This window comes from Xenopus laevis, chromosome 3L, assembly GCF_017654675.1.
Source record: "Xenopus laevis strain J_2021 chromosome 3L, Xenopus_laevis_v10.1, whole genome shotgun sequence".
Classification (NCBI taxonomy): Eukaryota; Metazoa; Chordata; class Amphibia; order Anura; family Pipidae; genus Xenopus; species Xenopus laevis.
This window is the reverse complement of record NC_054375.1, coordinates 49,268,264-49,286,509: the sequence shown is the minus strand read 5'-3', so window position 1 is coordinate 49,286,509 and position 18,246 is coordinate 49,268,264. Positions and strand designations below refer to the sequence as shown.

At 37.3% G+C, this 18,246-nt stretch overlaps 1 protein-coding gene across 1 annotated transcript; it reads right to left on the bottom strand.

Annotated features, from left to right (window-relative positions):
* Positions 1 to 11,019: 11,019 nt before the first annotated feature.
* Positions 11,020 to 16,159, bottom strand: LOC108706566. Its single transcript, XM_041585566.1, has one exon. It carries the CDS (start codon positions 15,223 to 15,225, stop codon positions 11,020 to 11,022), a length of 4,206 nt encoding a protein of 1,401 aa, XP_041441500.1. The 5' UTR covers positions 15,226 to 16,159.
* Between the last annotated feature and the right edge of the window lie 2,087 nt (positions 16,160 to 18,246).

Here is an 18,246-nt window from a genome sequence, read left to right as displayed (position 1 = left end):
ATATACTCTTATATACTTTTACTTTACTCTTTTACTTTTTTTTCTTCTCTCTTTTTATCTGTTTATTTGTTTATGTTTGTGGTACTGTAATGTATTTGGAAAAAAAAAATCTGTTAAAATAAACAATTAAAAAAAAAAAAAATACTATGGTTTATCAGTAAAGAACAGAACAAGAGGCCAAGGAATGTGCATTCATCAATCAAGTTTATGGTATGTTTGAAGCACATTTGGCCAGGTCAGTCATACTTTTACTATACTTAGTCAAGGAGTGTCCCCACCATCCCTTTATTATTTTAGCAGAACTCCAAAACCTTGCAGGATGTAGAAGTAAACTTTTACTCTCATTGCAGCTTTCCTTCTGCAGAACAATTTTAATTAACCAAGCAGAAATTACAAAACTGTGGTGTTGGTCACCCATAGCAGTCCAATAGTCTAATCCATGCTCTAATAGATATTTATTTTATGCTTTAGGCGTAGGGATAGAGCATGGTAGCCCACCGCCTTGCAGGGATTGGGTCTAGGTTATAAAACATTAGTGTGGCAAAAGACATATTCACACACAGTGAGCACTTACAGTATATTGTTGAACTATCATCACTAAGTCTTTTAATAGACAGCATCAAAAAGATTTTTTTTGTTATTCATTTTTTCCTGATGGACATTACTAGGCAGACAACTGAAGCTTAACAACTGAGTACAATACATATTGTATTGTTTTCAAATATAAGCAATTTTTCAATGTTTTAATAATTTCTTTTCTTCAGCCCCATACCCAATAGTGCATGTTCCATGTCTGCCTGTAAAAACATCAATTATTAGGGTTAAAAAAACCTTTAAATTTGAAAAAGTCAAGAAAACAGTATTGCTTTGTGCCCTAAGATGGAATACTGCCACCTATGGCTCCCAGGAAGTATAAACTTTGTGTTTGCTCTAAACTCTTGTGCTTAGATGTATGTGCTCCAAATTTATGCCCACAATAAAAAGGAAAGTGGCAAGAAGCATACAATGCAAACATGTAATTACTGCTTGCAAACAAATAGTTACCAAGGAAAACAATAATTCTCCCCTTAGGCCTGGAATGCTGCCTGGCCACTGCCTTCCAAGCTCCTTCAAATTGTTAGCTGCCATCCGCCAAGTCAAGTAAAATAAGCCATGTTTTAAGTAGGATTTATATTAATCTATTGTAAAAGATATTGGCATGGGTTATTCTGCTTTGGTCTTATTTATGCCATTATGCCATTATGATTACCCTAGGGAACAATAACAGCTCATTTATAGAAAAATCTTGTGCTATGAAAATATTAAAATACTTGGCTTAAGGAACAATCACTATCGAGAGAAGGATTTTGGAAATATAGAAGGCACATATCAGATACAGTACTTTCTCTTCTAAAACTCATAGCCAATTAGTTATTGCTCTTTTTTGCCACAGCAAACGAAGTGTAGCATATTCATAGCACGCAGCCACAGTCACCAGCTGCATTTTGTTACAGCCTTATAAAGTAGAAAAGATTACTGGTTCCACATTCTTGTTTTACAAAATTTGGGGTTTTCAGTCAATTTAATTTGATTTCTCATTGCCAAGAATTGTTTTTGCAAGGCTATATAGAATGAGATATCTATTAAGATTATTGTTATTTAGAAAAGGCAAAGAATTAGCGGGGGTGGCCATATTATTTCCAATTTGTTAGTTGCAAGTTCTTGCACTATGAATGGACCATTTATCAATACAATTGTTACTTGAAAAAGTGCAGAATCAGTATAGATCAAAGTACCCTCAACTGTGCCTGGTAACTTCACAAGAATTTGCAAAAAAGTTGTCTCACAAATCCCTGAGACCTGCACATGATAAATATGTCAATGACCAGATTTATGGCCATTATCGTAATAAAAGCAAAGAGCTCTTTACAAAACTATACCTTATAGCTTTAAAAGTCAGCATATGATAATTTTGAATCTTAAAAGTAAAAAACCTCAAATGGATCGCATTTAGAGTTCAGCTTCTTGTAATACAATGGGCCAGATTCATCTTTCCCATAGACTTCAATAGAGTTTCCACGTGATAAACTTTGAGATAAGTTGTTCTGAATTGAATTGCATCTCAAATTGAATCTCGTCCATGAGTTTTCACGTGATAAAGTTTGAATACCATTGGTTCAGAACATAGTTCCAGGTGTGATGCCAAAATAAATGTAGTTTGCATTTAACAAGAGTTTCTATAAACTGGAAAGCTTACATTGGGTTCTTTCACATTTATTTACCTGTCTTAAACTTACTCAATAGCTCAATCTTTTGCTTCTGGATCTTTCAGGCTGTTTTCGAATTTAACACCAACATCAACTTTAAAACAGGAACCATTCTGGATCTCTACCTTCCTTGTAGCATTCTAGAGATACAAACCAAGCCCAGTGTGTTATAACAGAAAACTAACATCATATTTTTAAAGCATTTCATGTGCTTGGACTGGGATTCAAGGTACACATTGGCACAAATAGCCCCACCATCCCACTAAATAGAAACTGTCTATGGCAGCCCCTCTTGCATTTGCCTAGCATTTGAGTAACCCTCTGAATTAGATCACTAAGAAACTAAGAACTAAAGTACACAAGGCAGTGATAGCTTAATTGGCAGAACAAAGCTGAGAAAAATAGTTGCCTTTTTTGGAAAAATGCATGCCCTAAACATATCAATGAATTAGAATCAATACAAAGCATTACAATAATGTTTTATTGGTGCAACAACCCCATGCAATTTCCTATTTCCCACAGCTGAACCACTTCTGGTTCAGATTTGTCTGTCCCTCCATGTGAGTAGTACAGACTCCAGAGGAGATGGTACCTAGTGTGCTTGCATGTGTGCCAAACTGGGCTGAGGTATGGGGGAGATCTGATATGATGCATACTGCAGGAACTATGAAAATTGCACTCTGGGTGTATCAGGGAGGTCAAAATGCCCTTCCCAGCCTGTTCAAATGAATGAAAAAAGTGCTGCCTGTGGCAGATGCTGTTGCTACCAGGTGGGACTGATGAAGTGAAAGGTCACTCAGGAACACCAAAGGCAACATTATCGATAATGTACAACTGATGACACCAGTGCTGAACCAGGGTGTCAGGGGCCAGCCAAAAAACCTTACAGTGCAGGCCTACTCTCCTTACATATTATCCATACATACTCCTTTCATTGATTCTTTTCTCCTTTTTGTTTTTCTCTTTGTCATATAGAAATGTCTTTGGTATAGGCATACAAGGGAAGTAGTTGGATGTGCAGGAGGGCCCACTGGCACCTGGGTCCACTAAAAGTTTTCTTGATACCATGGTGGTCCAGTCTGACACTGGATGGTACCAGCATATCTATCTTAAAAATGGCTGCAGATGGAAGAGGGTGTTTGACCTACGTGTTTTTCCCAAAGAACATTATGCCAGTTATAAAATGCCCTTTTTGCGCCATAATAAACAAAGCAAGAGGGGAAAAACCTTACAATTATTACCATTTTACAAGGAAAAATAAGATATAACGGAATAGTGAACCTTTAACGATGAATTTCAGTGATTACTGTATTCATACATGGATGCAAAAGGTCAGCCTTTCAGATACTCACCTCTGCAAGGATGGAGACTGCTGCCTGCAGTATTGTTATTTTGCTTTTGCATGGAATAAAGCATTGCCATGATTTGTTTTATTTGGCAGGGCAATTTCCCTTTAATGGTAAGTTACTGTCTGCCCCCAGAGCAAAGTTATTCTTGTTTTCTAAATACTATGCACGAAAGAGTCCCTCTGAAATAAATCATTTGCAGTACAAGTCAATAAAAACACTCAGGACACCCATCTAGAAATCCCATATTGCCAATGAAAAAAGTCTAGTTGGATACCATTTTATCTCCTGCTTCCAGCTCACCCTCAATAGCTTGAACAAGCAAAACTCCTGTAGAAATAATATCTGTTTCTCTTCCTTCTTCTCTACTGTTATTGTTTGTTCGCTAGGTTTGCTAAATGGTAATTGGGGGAAATCATTGGTTAGATAAGGTCACTCTAACTGAGGTTTTCCTCAGGCAAAGTTGTAATGACATAGCTGGACAGCTTGCATTGGGTGGGGAACATACAGAGGGTATCAATTTAACTTTTATATTGCCAAATCCTTAGGGAACATTATTTCACAGACAGATACATCTGAATGAACCGTATATATTTTCAGGCAAATTAAGTAAATTAGTCAAAATGGTAAAAGGTAGAAAAGCAGCAAAGCTGGTTCTGCACAGTGAGGCAATGTGGTTGTGGAATGCCCTGCCGGGTGATGTTACGGTGGTGGATTCTGTTGTGATGGTGGATTCTATTTATGCCCTTAAGTGGTCGGGATGACCTTTTGGACAACCATAATATCCAAGGAAATTATGATCTGAAGAGCTACAGTTAGTATAGTTATTCATATATATAGCTTAAATATGCAAGTGCATAGAATGGTCTGTATAGTTATGTGTGGAATGGGATACCCATGAACTCTAGAGCTCTACAATTTCGCTTTAATAATTTTGGAGACAGTAATAGACATGCCAAGTTGTAATTCCAGCCTGATCAAAACAAACTGCTAAATGGACGAATATCAAAGACTTGAGGGGCATTTCTCTGGAAAAACTTTTCTGGAATACATTGTATAACATTTCCAAAAAGTTAATTCTCAGGTCACAGGCCATAGTCTATGTGTTATTTTCATCTACAAGAAGAATTCTTGTCAATGTGACACATCCCATTGCAAGGGGCCACAAGTCTTTTTGTTTATCACACATTTTTTTTATGGAACGGCTTCTCTACAGATTTACAGTTGATCTCTGATGAGACACAGGATTTGCAGCCTGTCTTGGCACTTTCAGCACGTAAGGGGTTTATTTCCATCTTAAACAAGCTGGCATGACGCCAGAAAGGAATAACCTAGGTAGAGTTGCTCAGAATTACATATGATATCATATGCATTAATACTGGCTCACTGAGCCAGATCTACTTACTATTATAATTAATGGACTGGAAAATCTTGTTCTGCTAAGATCAAACTAAAAATGTAAACAGATTGTGTTTTTATAACTTGCTAGAATATGGGCACTTCCATTAAAATGCGTGCTATTTATTTATATGCTGGAGATTTATATATATATATATATATATATATATATATATATATATATATATATATATATATATATATATATATATATATATATATATATATATCTACAAGGATATAAACCATCTTATTTATATCTGTACATTACCCTCCCACTTGTATTGTAAGCTATATGGGGCCACATGTTTATATTTTCATAATACTATTGTAATATTTCCTGAAATGTAAAGTCTGCTGCCCAAGGATTACAAACCATACCCTGGGAGGTCAACACCTTCCAAGTAATTTAAGAAGTGGCAGGTGTCAGACAACCTTAGGAACAGAGGTTCCCAAACAGGGAAAATTGTATACTTACTCAATCATCCACCCAATCTTACTTATTTAACCACTAACAACAATCAAAATCTTATACTGCATTTAAGACAATTCATCCACAAGATTTGCAGTGTCTTGGTGCAGTGCTGATAACATTATAAGAACAGAAGCCTGTCATTGAATTGAAAAGAGTCACTGTAGGAACTGGATAAAGAAGCATTATATCTCTTCCTGCCAGTGTGTGAGAAGATTGTGCAATACTTGCTCTTTAGGTTCTTCATGCTGAATGCTGAAAAATGCCAGAATTGGCAAGAACTTCAGGTGCCATTCTTATGAGAATTATGTGTGTTATTCTTTGAATAATAATTATTGTAATTAAACCCTTATGACCATTTTTTAAAATATATTTTATCTGATGCAAATATAGATAGACGTCAATCTCTTTAATTACTGCTATACCTCCTTCACTACAGAAAGCCTTTCTGATTTCCTGCCAATCATAAGGATCATCCCTTGATGTTCTGAGTATTTATCTATATACAGGAAGATATGGGCTCAATTGACCACCTTGGCCTATACCTGTAGGTGGACAGTTAAAAAAAATCCCCTAATTATATGGATTAGCAACTTTAGTTTATCCTTATGATGGATCAGAGGACACTCTTATTGGCATTATGTAACTATATTGTCAGGGGAAAACACAATAAAACACAGGAATAAATCAATTTGAGATACATTATTAGAGAAGGTAAAACAAGGAATATTGTGTTGGACTTTGTCTCTTCTCTTTCCTTCAGAACAGCCTACAGTTGGGGTCCCATAAGTAACAGGAATACTCTCTCTCTCTCTGTGTTTTAGTTCTTTCTCTCTCTCTCTCTCTCTCTCTCTCTCTCTCTCTCTCTCTCTCTCTCTCTCTCTCTCTCTCTCTCTCTCTCTCTGTCGCATGCTGTTTTCCAGGTTTGCAGAATAATCCATTTTTCCTCATGAGAATGCCTGTAAATGTGTTTCCTAGGATACAGAGATATGTATTCTTTCAGTCAATGCAGTGACTGATTGATATATACTCTATATCTTCTTGTTCTCTCTACAGCTTCCTTGTAGTAGCCTTGGGGCTGTTGATAGCACAAGGATGGTATAGTATTATGTTACATAGTTAAATAGTTACATAGTTACATAGTTAAATTGGGTTGAAAAAAAAGACAAAGTCCATCAAGTTAAACCCCTCCAAATGAAAACCCAGCATCCATACACACACCCCTCCCTACTTTTACATAAATTCTATATACCCATACCTATACTAACTATAGAGCTTAGTATCGCAATAGCCTTTGATATTATGTGGTATACTACAGTTTATAGATTGATTCTTACCATTTTCTCAGACTGCTTTTGTTTTTTAGCTGCATCCTTCTCTTGTATTATATCTTTCAGGCTTTAGATCATTGCTTGTCATTTGTTCTTTCTCATCTTGGTTTTCCTTTTTTTGAGGTTCCCTGTTGTCATGTCTTTGGAGTTAGCAAAGGAAAACTACTTTTGTCCACTTTTTGTTTTTGAGGTGGTTGCTTGTCTTCAATGCCTTATGGCTTTGGAGAGGGAGGTGTTTTTCTTATTTTGGTCTTGTTCTGTTTCACTCTTTCCTGCTCTTTAAGAACTCTTTGGTTTGTGTAAACAAGCAGGTACTTTTTGTTTTACGGGGTAATCAAGAAGTTGCATTACTTCCTGGCTCAAATTAATGAAATTCAAATACACCTTATCTCACAAATTATTCTTTCTTTTACTCAGTCCTCTCTTTAATAATTTAGCAACATATGATGTACATTGGGTGGTTCTATAACACCATTTATTAGTAGTTCTTACCATTCTTGCTGTGCCCTCTTCTTTTTCTTTCATGTTTGGTTGCAGTATAAAAAAGTATTTGCTGCATGTTGTATGCTCTTTTCAGTTTTCGAACACTTCAACAATTTCCTTAAAGGTAGCAGTTTTATTCAAGATATCAATCTGACAGGAATGAGCTCTGAGACTGTATTGATGTCAAGAATTCATCTATGTACAATAATTCATCCATGGATGGTGCATGGATGTTCTAAACTGTAATTTTATTCTTCATGTTTATTTTCCTGTCTTAAAGTGTTTGCCCTGGGTAGAGAATAGATCCTTCTTGGATTTTGTAGCCGAAGGTGGCAGACCAAATGCAACCCCCTTTCCACCATTTATTGCCAGTATAGAGAGCCTAATTACAATCTCCTACTCAAAATATACAGAATAATTTCACTTTGCTATAGATGTGCTCCACCCTTGGCTTTACTTATAACATTCCATCTAGAACCTATTTCTACTAGATCTTCTGCTCTTTCTCACTTTGGGAGATATCTGTTTAGCAAATAAAAAGAATAAAAAGGGTAATAAGTAAATAATGCATTAGGAAAGCAGAAAAGTAAATTTTCATTGATGCAAACACCAACTACTACCCCATATGGAAAGTTGGTTGACTTTGATTGTGAAGGTCTTTGTAAAAATTTTGAGTAAAAATAAGAACTGTTTTGAAGAATGCTGTGCAAAAACTGTAATTGTATTGCTGTTCTTTAGGCACACAGATACATGTGAATTTATCTGAAGCAGCAATTTTACCCATTGACTTAAATGGCTTCTGCCATGTCTAATATTGTGTAAAATATGGCATTATAGCTACGTATAGATAGTAAACACTTTTATAAATAAAGAAAACAGGTTTTTAAAATAGATGATCTCTGCAATTGTGTCAAATTCAGCAAAAATGCACAACTTCAGAAATACCTGATTCATTGTACACAATTAGTTGATGTAACACAGCTGGATAACTAAGTCTCAACATGCACAATATATATAGTTCTGTTTTTAATGTTTACCTTGAAAAATATTCTTTACAATGCAGGCCTTCAGGTCCTAATTTGCTAGGTCAGATTCATTGCTGAGTAACTTCAACATTTCTCCAAATGTCACTAATCATTACACTTATACAGTTTCCCACTAAATGCCAAATATTATTTTATAAGATAATATTTCTGCTTCAAACAGAACAAATAGTCTAGGTTATATGTTTTGTAAAACCACCTAAAATAAACATCTTAGAAGTATGTTATGCATACCCTAGGGCCTAGGGTGGCAGGATTTTAGGGGGGCGGCTTGCTGCCCAACCACACCCACATTGGTTCAAAAAGACTGGGGATGCGCTGGAGATACAATCATTTTTTAAATTTCCCCATTGATGATGAAAATTTGCACGAATAAAGAGGAGGGGACAGGGGCGACGAACTCAGTGGGCCTAGGGGCGCCCTCTATGTAAATCCGGCCCTGAGGGGGTATAGGTGCTGATGTCCCCCACACCTGCCACCAACCCCCAGCCAGGTCCTTCTTGTGAAAGTAAAAACTTTGCTGCTGACCCACTGCATCAGATAAGGCTTACTCAAAATAGGTAACTGGGATGTTGTTATTTATTTTACCTACATGTACTGACTCTATGTCACAGTTAGTTAGCCTTGTTAGGTACAATGCCCAGAATGCATGCTTGTATTCCAATGCTGGATCTTCTCACAGAAGTCCAGTGAATACATTATATGAGATAGATTTTCTGACCCCAGAAGAGGGAGTCAGAATCTATAAATTGACAGACCTTTTAGAAAAAGTTGGATGCACATGGGATGGTCTGTAAGAGATTTAAAGGCAGCAGAGAAAGTAACATTGCTTACAGCAGACCATAAGACAGGCTGAACGGAAGCAAGGGTGCTTTAGAGAGGAGAGGAACATCAGTGGTTATAGAATTATAAGGATTTGTGTCTTAGTATTGCAGACTTTCTAAAGTTGTCTGAATTAAGTATCCTTATTGTCTTTTGCCAGTCCTTTTGCCTTGGCATTGGTGGATAATTACAAGCCCTGTAGAGTTTCTCCGTTAACCATAGTTATACTAAACTAGGTCCCCTGTTAAGAAGTTTAGCACCAGGAGGCATTTGTACCTTTTCTGATAATGGTTTACTTACCGTTAACATATCTTCATACTCATCCAAGGTGTAACTACAGAGGAAGCAGACCCTACAGCTGCAGGGGGACCCAGGAGATATAGGGGACCCATGAGGCCCTAATTCATATTCAATTTCAATAAATATTGGTAAAACAAGTCAACTTTTAGACATTTTGGGGGCCTGAAAAATGATTTGCTGTGGGGCCCAGTACCATTGAGTTACTCCACTGTACTCATACTTTTCTAAATGGCACTAAATACAGTATAATAACTATGGTTTGGCAAAACACCCCCATTATTAGCAAATGGATTGTAAATAAGGGTTAGGGTTGCACTTTTTCAGGAAATAGCTACACCAAGCATCCCTGAGACATGAGCCCCCCAGGATTCTCTTCCCAGAATACGTTAAGATTGAATTGATTGCCATGTTTGTTTTCACGTCAGCCCAAACCACTGAATGGAGCACTTTATATAAAACATTCACCCTGTAAAATGACACAGTAACAGGACTGCAACCCATCCCCTCCCTCTACCCACACCCCAAAACACAAAAAGGTGATTCCTATCCTATGTTAAAGAAATGGCATGCTGTGACATGTCCGCATTGTTATAATAAGAAATAATCCAATGCTGCACCAAGACAAATATAAATGATATCAATAGAGGAAGTGGCACCTAGTGTACGAGCACTAAAACCTGTTTGGATCCATGGAGCCCAGCACAAAGCATTGTGGCTTCATTGTGGCATTTGATAAATAGTTTTTACAGAGCCCTGCCTCGGTTGTACACTTTGTACCACTGGCCTAATCAGAAATGTCGAGGACTCATAGAAAAGCCTCTCTCCCCAACTTTTCAATAATATCAGTGTTGTACTGGCCCACCGGGATACCAGGAAAACTCCCAGTGGGCCCAGATGTCAGCGGGCCCTTTTGTTTCTAACCATTTGGCCTATTTGATGGCCATTCCCTATTTCTTTTAGGGGCTTAATAATGGAATAATAGAATATAGTATGTAGAGATAAAAGATGAGAAGAATAAAGAGCTTGATTGAGAAGAGAAGGAATAATAGTTTTGAAATTGGGCCCACGGTCTAAGGTTTTCTGGTGGGCCCTTGGCATCCCAGTCCAACACTGAATAATATGGTCTATTTTGATAAAATAAATTGACTTGTGCATCAGTCAGGGCATCACTGAGCTCACAACAATTCTGGGACTTCAGGATTAACTGCTGTTAATGCCCTGCTTCATAATCTGGACACCTGTTTTATTATAAACTAGACATTAAGCCCGTTAAAATAACGGGCGCTAGAACATATGTAGTCAAACATTTATAAAAACAGAATTGTTGTAGTCTAAAAAAAAGTGGACAACAATGCAGTTGATTTATATGTTATTGTATTTATTCTTTAGAAATGTTAAAGAAGAATAATGTGAAAAATTTCAAGTTTGTATTTTTGGTTTTGATGTAGTAAATAAAAACAATTAAGTTACGGTAAAATTTGCTTAAGTGCAAACCTTTAGAAACAATTGTAAATATACCAAATCAGTAAAGTTTTCTTTTGAAAAATTTTTTTTTTTGGGGGATGTTATTTTGAATTTCTATAAAATTTCTTTATAGACAACATTCCTTGTGAATATTTTGTCACAGTTTTCCAACAGTTTGCCTTGGTGATGACCTTCTACGACCTTCACCATGACATCAGTGAAACTCCGTACTCTTGACAATGCAACATATAACTGACCATGGCTGAATACAGGTTCTGGCAAGTAAATGCCAACTTTATCGAACGTTTGGCCCTGAGATTTGTTAATTGTCATGGCAAAGGCTAATGTTACTGGAAATTGTCGTCTTCGTAAGATAAACGGTAAATCAGTTGTTGATGGAGCCAAATGAATACGGGGAATGAAGACTATGTTTCCTTCCGCTGAACCTGTTATTACTTGAGCAATGATGAGGTTCTTTTTAAGTTGTTTGACGATGAGACGGGTGCCATTGCACAATCCTTTCGTAGTGTTTAGATTTCTAAGGAGCATAATTATAGCGATCTCTTTAAGGTTGAGTTTATGCCTAGGCATACCTGTTGGGGTTAATTCATTGAAGAACTCAATTGGATAGTTTTGAATATCTTCCTCACTTGAGTCATCAATTGAGTTTGAGCTGAGGTATGTCACTGTCTCTCCTTGTAAAATGTTAAGCACCTCTTCATTTATTGAGTTGACATCAGAGTTTTTTGGACAAAGAATAGATTTTTTTGTAAAGTTAGAGACATCTGTAATAGAAATGTTGTCTCCAAAAAAGTCTTTGACAATATCTCCTGTGCATAAAATGTGGGAAGGTATTTCAATTGCATCTTCAGGTAAACCGTCAATGTGTGGTGTATCACCACTGCCAACTTTGATCAGCCAATTGCTGAAATCAGTGTTAACTGAGCGTATATTGTTTTTCAGTTGAAGTACTTGGAAATTAGTCCACAGTCTATTATTCTTAACACAGGCCTCAACAATTTTTGTCCGGTCACCGTGAGGTAGCACGGGAAGTGTTTGCCTAAAATCTCCTCCAAGTAAGAATACTTTTCCTCCAAACGGTTTGTTGTTGTCCATTATTTCTTGGAGCAGTCTGTTAACCATTGCAAGAGCTACAGAGGGGGCCATAGTACATTCATCCCAAATTACTAATTTTGAATGTCTTAAACGTTCAGCATCCACAGAATTGAGTCGTATATTTGATGTTGTATTCTCAACTATAGGCACAGGTAACTTGAATTGGGAGTGGTATGTTCTTCCACCCTCAAGAAGATTGGCTGCTATACCTGTGGAAGCTACAGGTAGTGCAATATTTCCTTGGCCACGAACTGTGCTGAGCAGGGTTTTGTAAAGATAAGTTTTACCACTACCTCCTGGTCCATCTATGAAAAAACAATGTTTGTTAAGGTTGTCATTTTCAGTTGCTTGTAATATTGTTTGTAAAGCTGTTTTTTGTTCTTTGTTTAATGTACTTGTCATTTCTTCCGCTTTTTGTTTTTGAAAGACCTGGTTATAGTTATCTGCAAGTAAGTTTGAATTTGGTAGTATAGGTGGTAATCCGAAATCTTCACATTTTTTCCCATGGAGTAGTAGAATGTTAGATATTTCCTGTAACGCGATAGAACGGCATATTGTGCATTCATCGTTGTGATTGATATGTTTTTGAACAATATCTTCGGTGAGGTACTGTTCATATTTTACAAAAAGATCATTTATGTTCTGTAGGGAGGCAAATACACAAATGTACGCAAATAGCTCTCTTAGTTGTTTTGGCATGCTGTATTGGATAGCATCTTCTAAAGTGTTCTCCCACACTTGATCATCATTGATGAGGCCTCTTTCTTTCGCAGCATCTTGGAAACTGAGATAGATATTTCTATTGACAGTTCTCATATCTTGAAATGATATTGCACCGGGAACATGTAGCAATAGGAGACGCATGCAGTAGCGTTCTGGATCTGATGATAAATTGACAGAATACATTCTTCCAATGATTTTGTCTGCACCCCGCTGTCGTAATTTCCATGTACAGGTTTTAGAGTCAAATACATAGTGTACAGGAATGTCTGAATATAAAAGATTCCTTGCTTGCTCTTGCTCTTGATTTAATTTAAACCAAGCCGTCAATTGAGTATTTTTTACTGAAGCTCTCTGGGTGGCTGTATTAATGTCATTTGGATTGAAAAATACAGATTGTTCATCAGGTAAATGCACTGGTAACCTATATATGGTATGTGATTGGTAATGCATTTCAAACCCATTTAAACGCCATGCTGCTTCTGGAGCGCTGATATATCTGGAATCCATGAAGGTCTTAATTTCATCATGATTTAAAGTGCCTTGTTCTTGAATAACAACATTTGCACAATCATGACCTTTGTACACATATTTAAAAAGGTATTTGACCCTTTTTATGGAAGCGCAGACTTCAACATTAATGTGGCAATTGTACTTGAGGGCAAGATGTGGATTATATGGTACAACCCAATGGTTATCTATTGTCCTGCCATTGACAATTGTCATGTTGTTTGTGTTTCTTCTTCTATATTTTGGATAACCATTTGTATTTGCGGACGTTTTTTCTTGAAATGGTTTTGGAAATTCCTTAGTGCATTTGTCATTTGACATACATGGTGAATTAGGATTGAGTAGTCCGCATGGTCCATGAATCATATGTTTTGTAACAATTGCATGTAAGCGAGGAGTGTTGGTGATATTTGGAATCTCAGCAGATACAATTTTGTCTATGAGTTGTTCAGTTTTGGGTTTCCAGTCATGTTGAAGAATAAGTAGTATGTGAGCATGTGGTAAACCCCTCTTCTGAAATTCTATTACGTAGACAATTGCTTTTAGTACTCCAAAAATATGTTTTTTACACAGATCATCAATTAAAGCTTTCAGTTTTAGATGAAATACTCTTGCAACTAAATCAGGTCGAGCATCAGTAGTTTGGCCATGTTGTAGGTTCTCAACAATCTCTTCCCATTTGGGGTTGCACGTCATTGTAATAAAAAGATCAGGTTTACCATATTTTCTAACAATTACCATTGCATCTTGATAATGTTGAAGCATGTTTCTTGGGCTACCTGCAAATGAGGAAGGTAAAATATATGTTTTTCCAGGAATGAAGCCTTTCTCATTGGATTCATTAATTAAGTGGTCCATCAATCCTGAGTATTTTTCAACTCGCAATTTTGGCTGATTCAGTCGTATGTAGTTGAGTCTGTTGGATTCAGTTTTGACATATGCATCAACTATATACTGTTGTGTAAGGCGGCCAGCATTTAAGAAGGGGTTGAAATCGTCTCTGATGGAAAGACGATACCCATAATATTGCATTTGTGTAACTCTAATTCTAGGGTTTTGTGTTTGATTTGTTAAACTTTGTAACGCTTCAGGTCTGTGTTGCAAAGGTATATCAATTCCCCAGCTTTGATCACCATAAGGGAAGAGTAATGGATAAACCATTGGTTCCAGATTGGGGTCAAGTACACTAATCCTTTGTGTTTTTCTTTGATTTATATCATCTGTAGTTGCTTTGCAGTGTATTAGAAGATCTCTTTCTAGTGGAGGTTCGCCATCATCATTTTGAAAAATAAAAGCAACTTCATTATGTTTTGGTGCATTATAGCGTCTTTGGTCATTTCTACGATCTTGCACTATTGTCATGGACACTTCCTTAATAACGTTTCCAGTTGTTGCTGCATCCTCCTCATATTCTTTTTCAACTTGGTACAACATTTTACAGGCCTCTGCAAATGGATTTGTTTGAGCAATGAGTGTGCTTAGTATTTTCATAAGTTCTGGATTTATTCCATTATTTGCTGAATTTTGCATTCTTTGCTCTGCTGCTTCAGAAGGATCTAAAATATATAATTGAGCAAACAGTCTGTTTTGTCCCTGTTCTGGATGCAGTGTGCCTGCTCTGTGACAAATTGATCCATGGATCCGGAAACAATATGGCCCATTGCCAGGGGGTGGAGTAATGTTTGCTCCCATGGAGGCAAATGCTAATGCACTATTTATAGATCTGATATCGTTGAAGAAATTTTTGCTGTAGTAATGCTGTCCAGTCATGAGCTGCTGGATTAATGGATTCATACTAATTGTGGGAAGATTTACTTTTCCTTTTGAACAACATTGTGAAAATTTGCGATCAGAAGGTCTTTCAGATTCAAAATGTTTTGCACTACAAAAGTGGCATATGTGATCTAAATATCCACACGTGTGTGTTTTAATGATGTCCTCATTAAAGTTCTCCATTTCATTCATAAGTGTCATTGTTAGTCTTGCAGGCCTTGACTCTTGGTTTTGTATTATTTGCCTCTCTATGTTTTTCCTTTGTCGTAATTCTCTTTTCCTCTGTGTTAATTGTTGTTTCCGTAATTGGCGTTTATCTGGAGGCAGATATGTTAACCTTTCTCTTTCTAGTGTGGCATGTCGTTGACATTGAATTTTTCGTTCCTCTGGAGTTCTATTTGCTCTCCTTGCTAATTGTCTTTCAGCATCTTGCTGTCGTTTTTGAATGTCTTTGTTAGCATTTCTGTTGTTCTCTATGTTTTTTTTTTTTTTTTTTCTGTGAGTCAGTGTCTTTGCATCTTCATGTAAATTTATTTTATCTGTGATCCTGTTAATCTTGTTTGTGTTTTGTTCTTGAAGTAGAGATTGTTGTTCATCATGAGTTAAATTTTTTTTTTTAGCTCTTTTTCTTTCAGTGTTTTTCTTTTGATCTTTTACCTTTTCTTCAATAGATGTATTTACTCGTCTTTTTCTTTCTCTTTGGGTGTTTTGGTGACGTATTCTTAGTCGTTCATCTGGGGTTTGACTTGCTCTCTTAGCTTTGCGTCTTTTTGTGTTTTTATCTCGCTCATTTTCTTTTGTTTTTTTTGATTTTTTTGCTCGTCTTTCTCTTTCACTTTCTGCCTTTTGTTGTCGTAAACATTGTAGTTCTTCAGGCGACTCTGCCACAATGTTAGTGTTAGAAAAAGTGCCGGCTGACTTTGTCAGCTCAGCATCCCTGTTGCCGTAGCAACGTCGGCGACATGCGCTGAGTGAGCAGGTCTTGGGAGATTAAAGATAGGAACAGTTGGCAACGCCCCCGCCTCTTGATCATTGGTGCTATGGGAGGGCAGACAGTAGCTGCTCCTCTGTCACCCACCAGCCAGCAACGCTCTATCCCTCTGCCATTGGGCAGCACAACAAAGAGGGGCGGGGCAGCGCACTGGGATTGGCTGCGGCTCTCCCATGAGGGCGGGGCAGGCAAGACGCTCTGTGAGGAGCTGGTGGAAGTCGAGCTGGTGGAAGTCTCTCTCAACCCTGACCCCCCATATACCTTTACTGACTGCGCCGCGGTCACAAAATCGCTAGCGCAGGCGCGTTCGCAGCACTTCGCCAGGAATTTAGGCTGGCGCAAGTTCGCCAGAGACGGGCCGTGGGGCGCATGCGCAGTAGCGCATTTCCACGGACACAGGGACGGACTGGACGCAGAGACACTTGGATTTTATTATTATAGATTCTAAGGTGCATACAGACCAACACCTTTACACTGCTTTAGTCCCACAAAACCTAGAAATCAGAGTACCTTAGTGTAGATTAACAATACACATCTGTATGCAAAATCATGAATCCATTCAGAAATGATGCTGAATTGTTTAAAAAGCAGTTCCTAGTGTTACCAAGAGGGCGATTTATCAAAAGTTATCAAAAAGCATGAATGCAAAAATCACAGAAAATGGCAAATTGCATTTCTTGTTAAAAATTGCAATCACTCCAGCTGAAACCTGCCAAGATGCTATGGAAGCCAATTGAAAAAGTGCCCTCAGAATTTTAGCAATTGAAAAAACATGTTTGTTTTTTTTTGCAGAAATGCAACAATTATAATGAACAGGTATAGCATCTGTTATCCAGAATGCTCGAGACCTTGGGATTTTCCAGATAATGGATCTTTCTGTAATTTGGATCTTCATACCTTAAGTCTACTAGAAAATGATGTAAACATTAAAAGAAAAGGAAAGTCTTCTTCCACTTGGAGGTGCCAAATGTTAGGCACCCCCAAGTGATTGTATTTACTTACCTGAAACCCCGGGCCGGTGCTCCTATCAGCAGAAAACTGCACCAGCCCTGGATTCTTCCAGCGAGCACCATTGAGCGATCCACTTCCGGCTTCTTCTTTCTTCAGAAGAAATAGCCGACTTTTTTGTTAATGTTTGGCTGTTCTCTCTACTGCACATGTGCAGCCGCGAGAAGAAAGAAGAAGCCGGAAGATGATTGCTTTGTGGTGCTCGCTGGAAGAACACCGGGCCAATGCAGTTTTCTGCTGATAGGAGCAGCGGCCCAGGGTTTCAGGTAAGTAAATACATTCACTTGGGGGTGCCTAACATTTGGCACCGCCAAGTGGAAGAAGACTTTCCTTCACCTTTAAATAAACCCTAAAGACTGGTTTTGCTTCCAGTAAGGATTAATTATATATTAGTTTGGATCAAGTACATGGTTATATTTTACTACAGAGAAAAGGGATATTATTTTTAAAAATGTGGGTTATTTGGATAAAATGGAGTCTATGGGAGACAGCCTATCCATAATTCAGAGCTTTCTGAAAACCAGGTTTCTGGATAATGGATCCTATACCTGTATAGCAAAAGGGTTTAGGAACAGTTCAGTGTACAAATAAAAACTGTGTAAATAGATTGCATGTGCAAAATAAAAATATTTCTAATATAGTTAGTTAGCAAAAAATGTAATGTACAAAGGCTGGAGTGAATGACTAACATAATAGCCAGAACATTACTTCCTGCTTTCAGCTCTCTAACTCTGAGTTACTCAGCAACTTTAAGGGGGGGCACATGAGACATAACTGTTCAGTGAGTTTGCAATTTATCCTTAGCATGCAGCTCAGATTCAAAAAAGAGTTATGGCCCATGTCACTGATTGGTTACTGCCTAATAACGAATCAGTGGAAACAAAGTGAGCTGCAAACAGGAAGTAGTGTTTTGGCTATTATGTTACACATCCAGTCACTCCAGCCTTTATACATTACATTTTAGGCTAACTAACTATATAGAATATTTATTTTGCACAGGGTATCTATTTACTCAGTTTTTATTTTTATCCCGAACTATTCCTTTAAAATGACAATTTGCAGTTGTCATGATTGTAATGGATGCATTTGTGATTTTTGATAAATATGCACACAATTGCAAACAAAGTAGATTATTCACACTAATGCAGTATTTAGGGGGTGAACAAGTATATCATTTTTATTTTTATGCCCTTAAAATACAGTCTCTGTGTCATTAAACTTGA

What these genes read in the sequence shown, in the direction of transcription:
- LOC108706566 (XM_041585566.1), bottom strand. Translation starts at nt 15,225, where the DNA reads ATGACACTTATGAATGAAATGGAGAACTTTAATGAGGACATCATTAAA.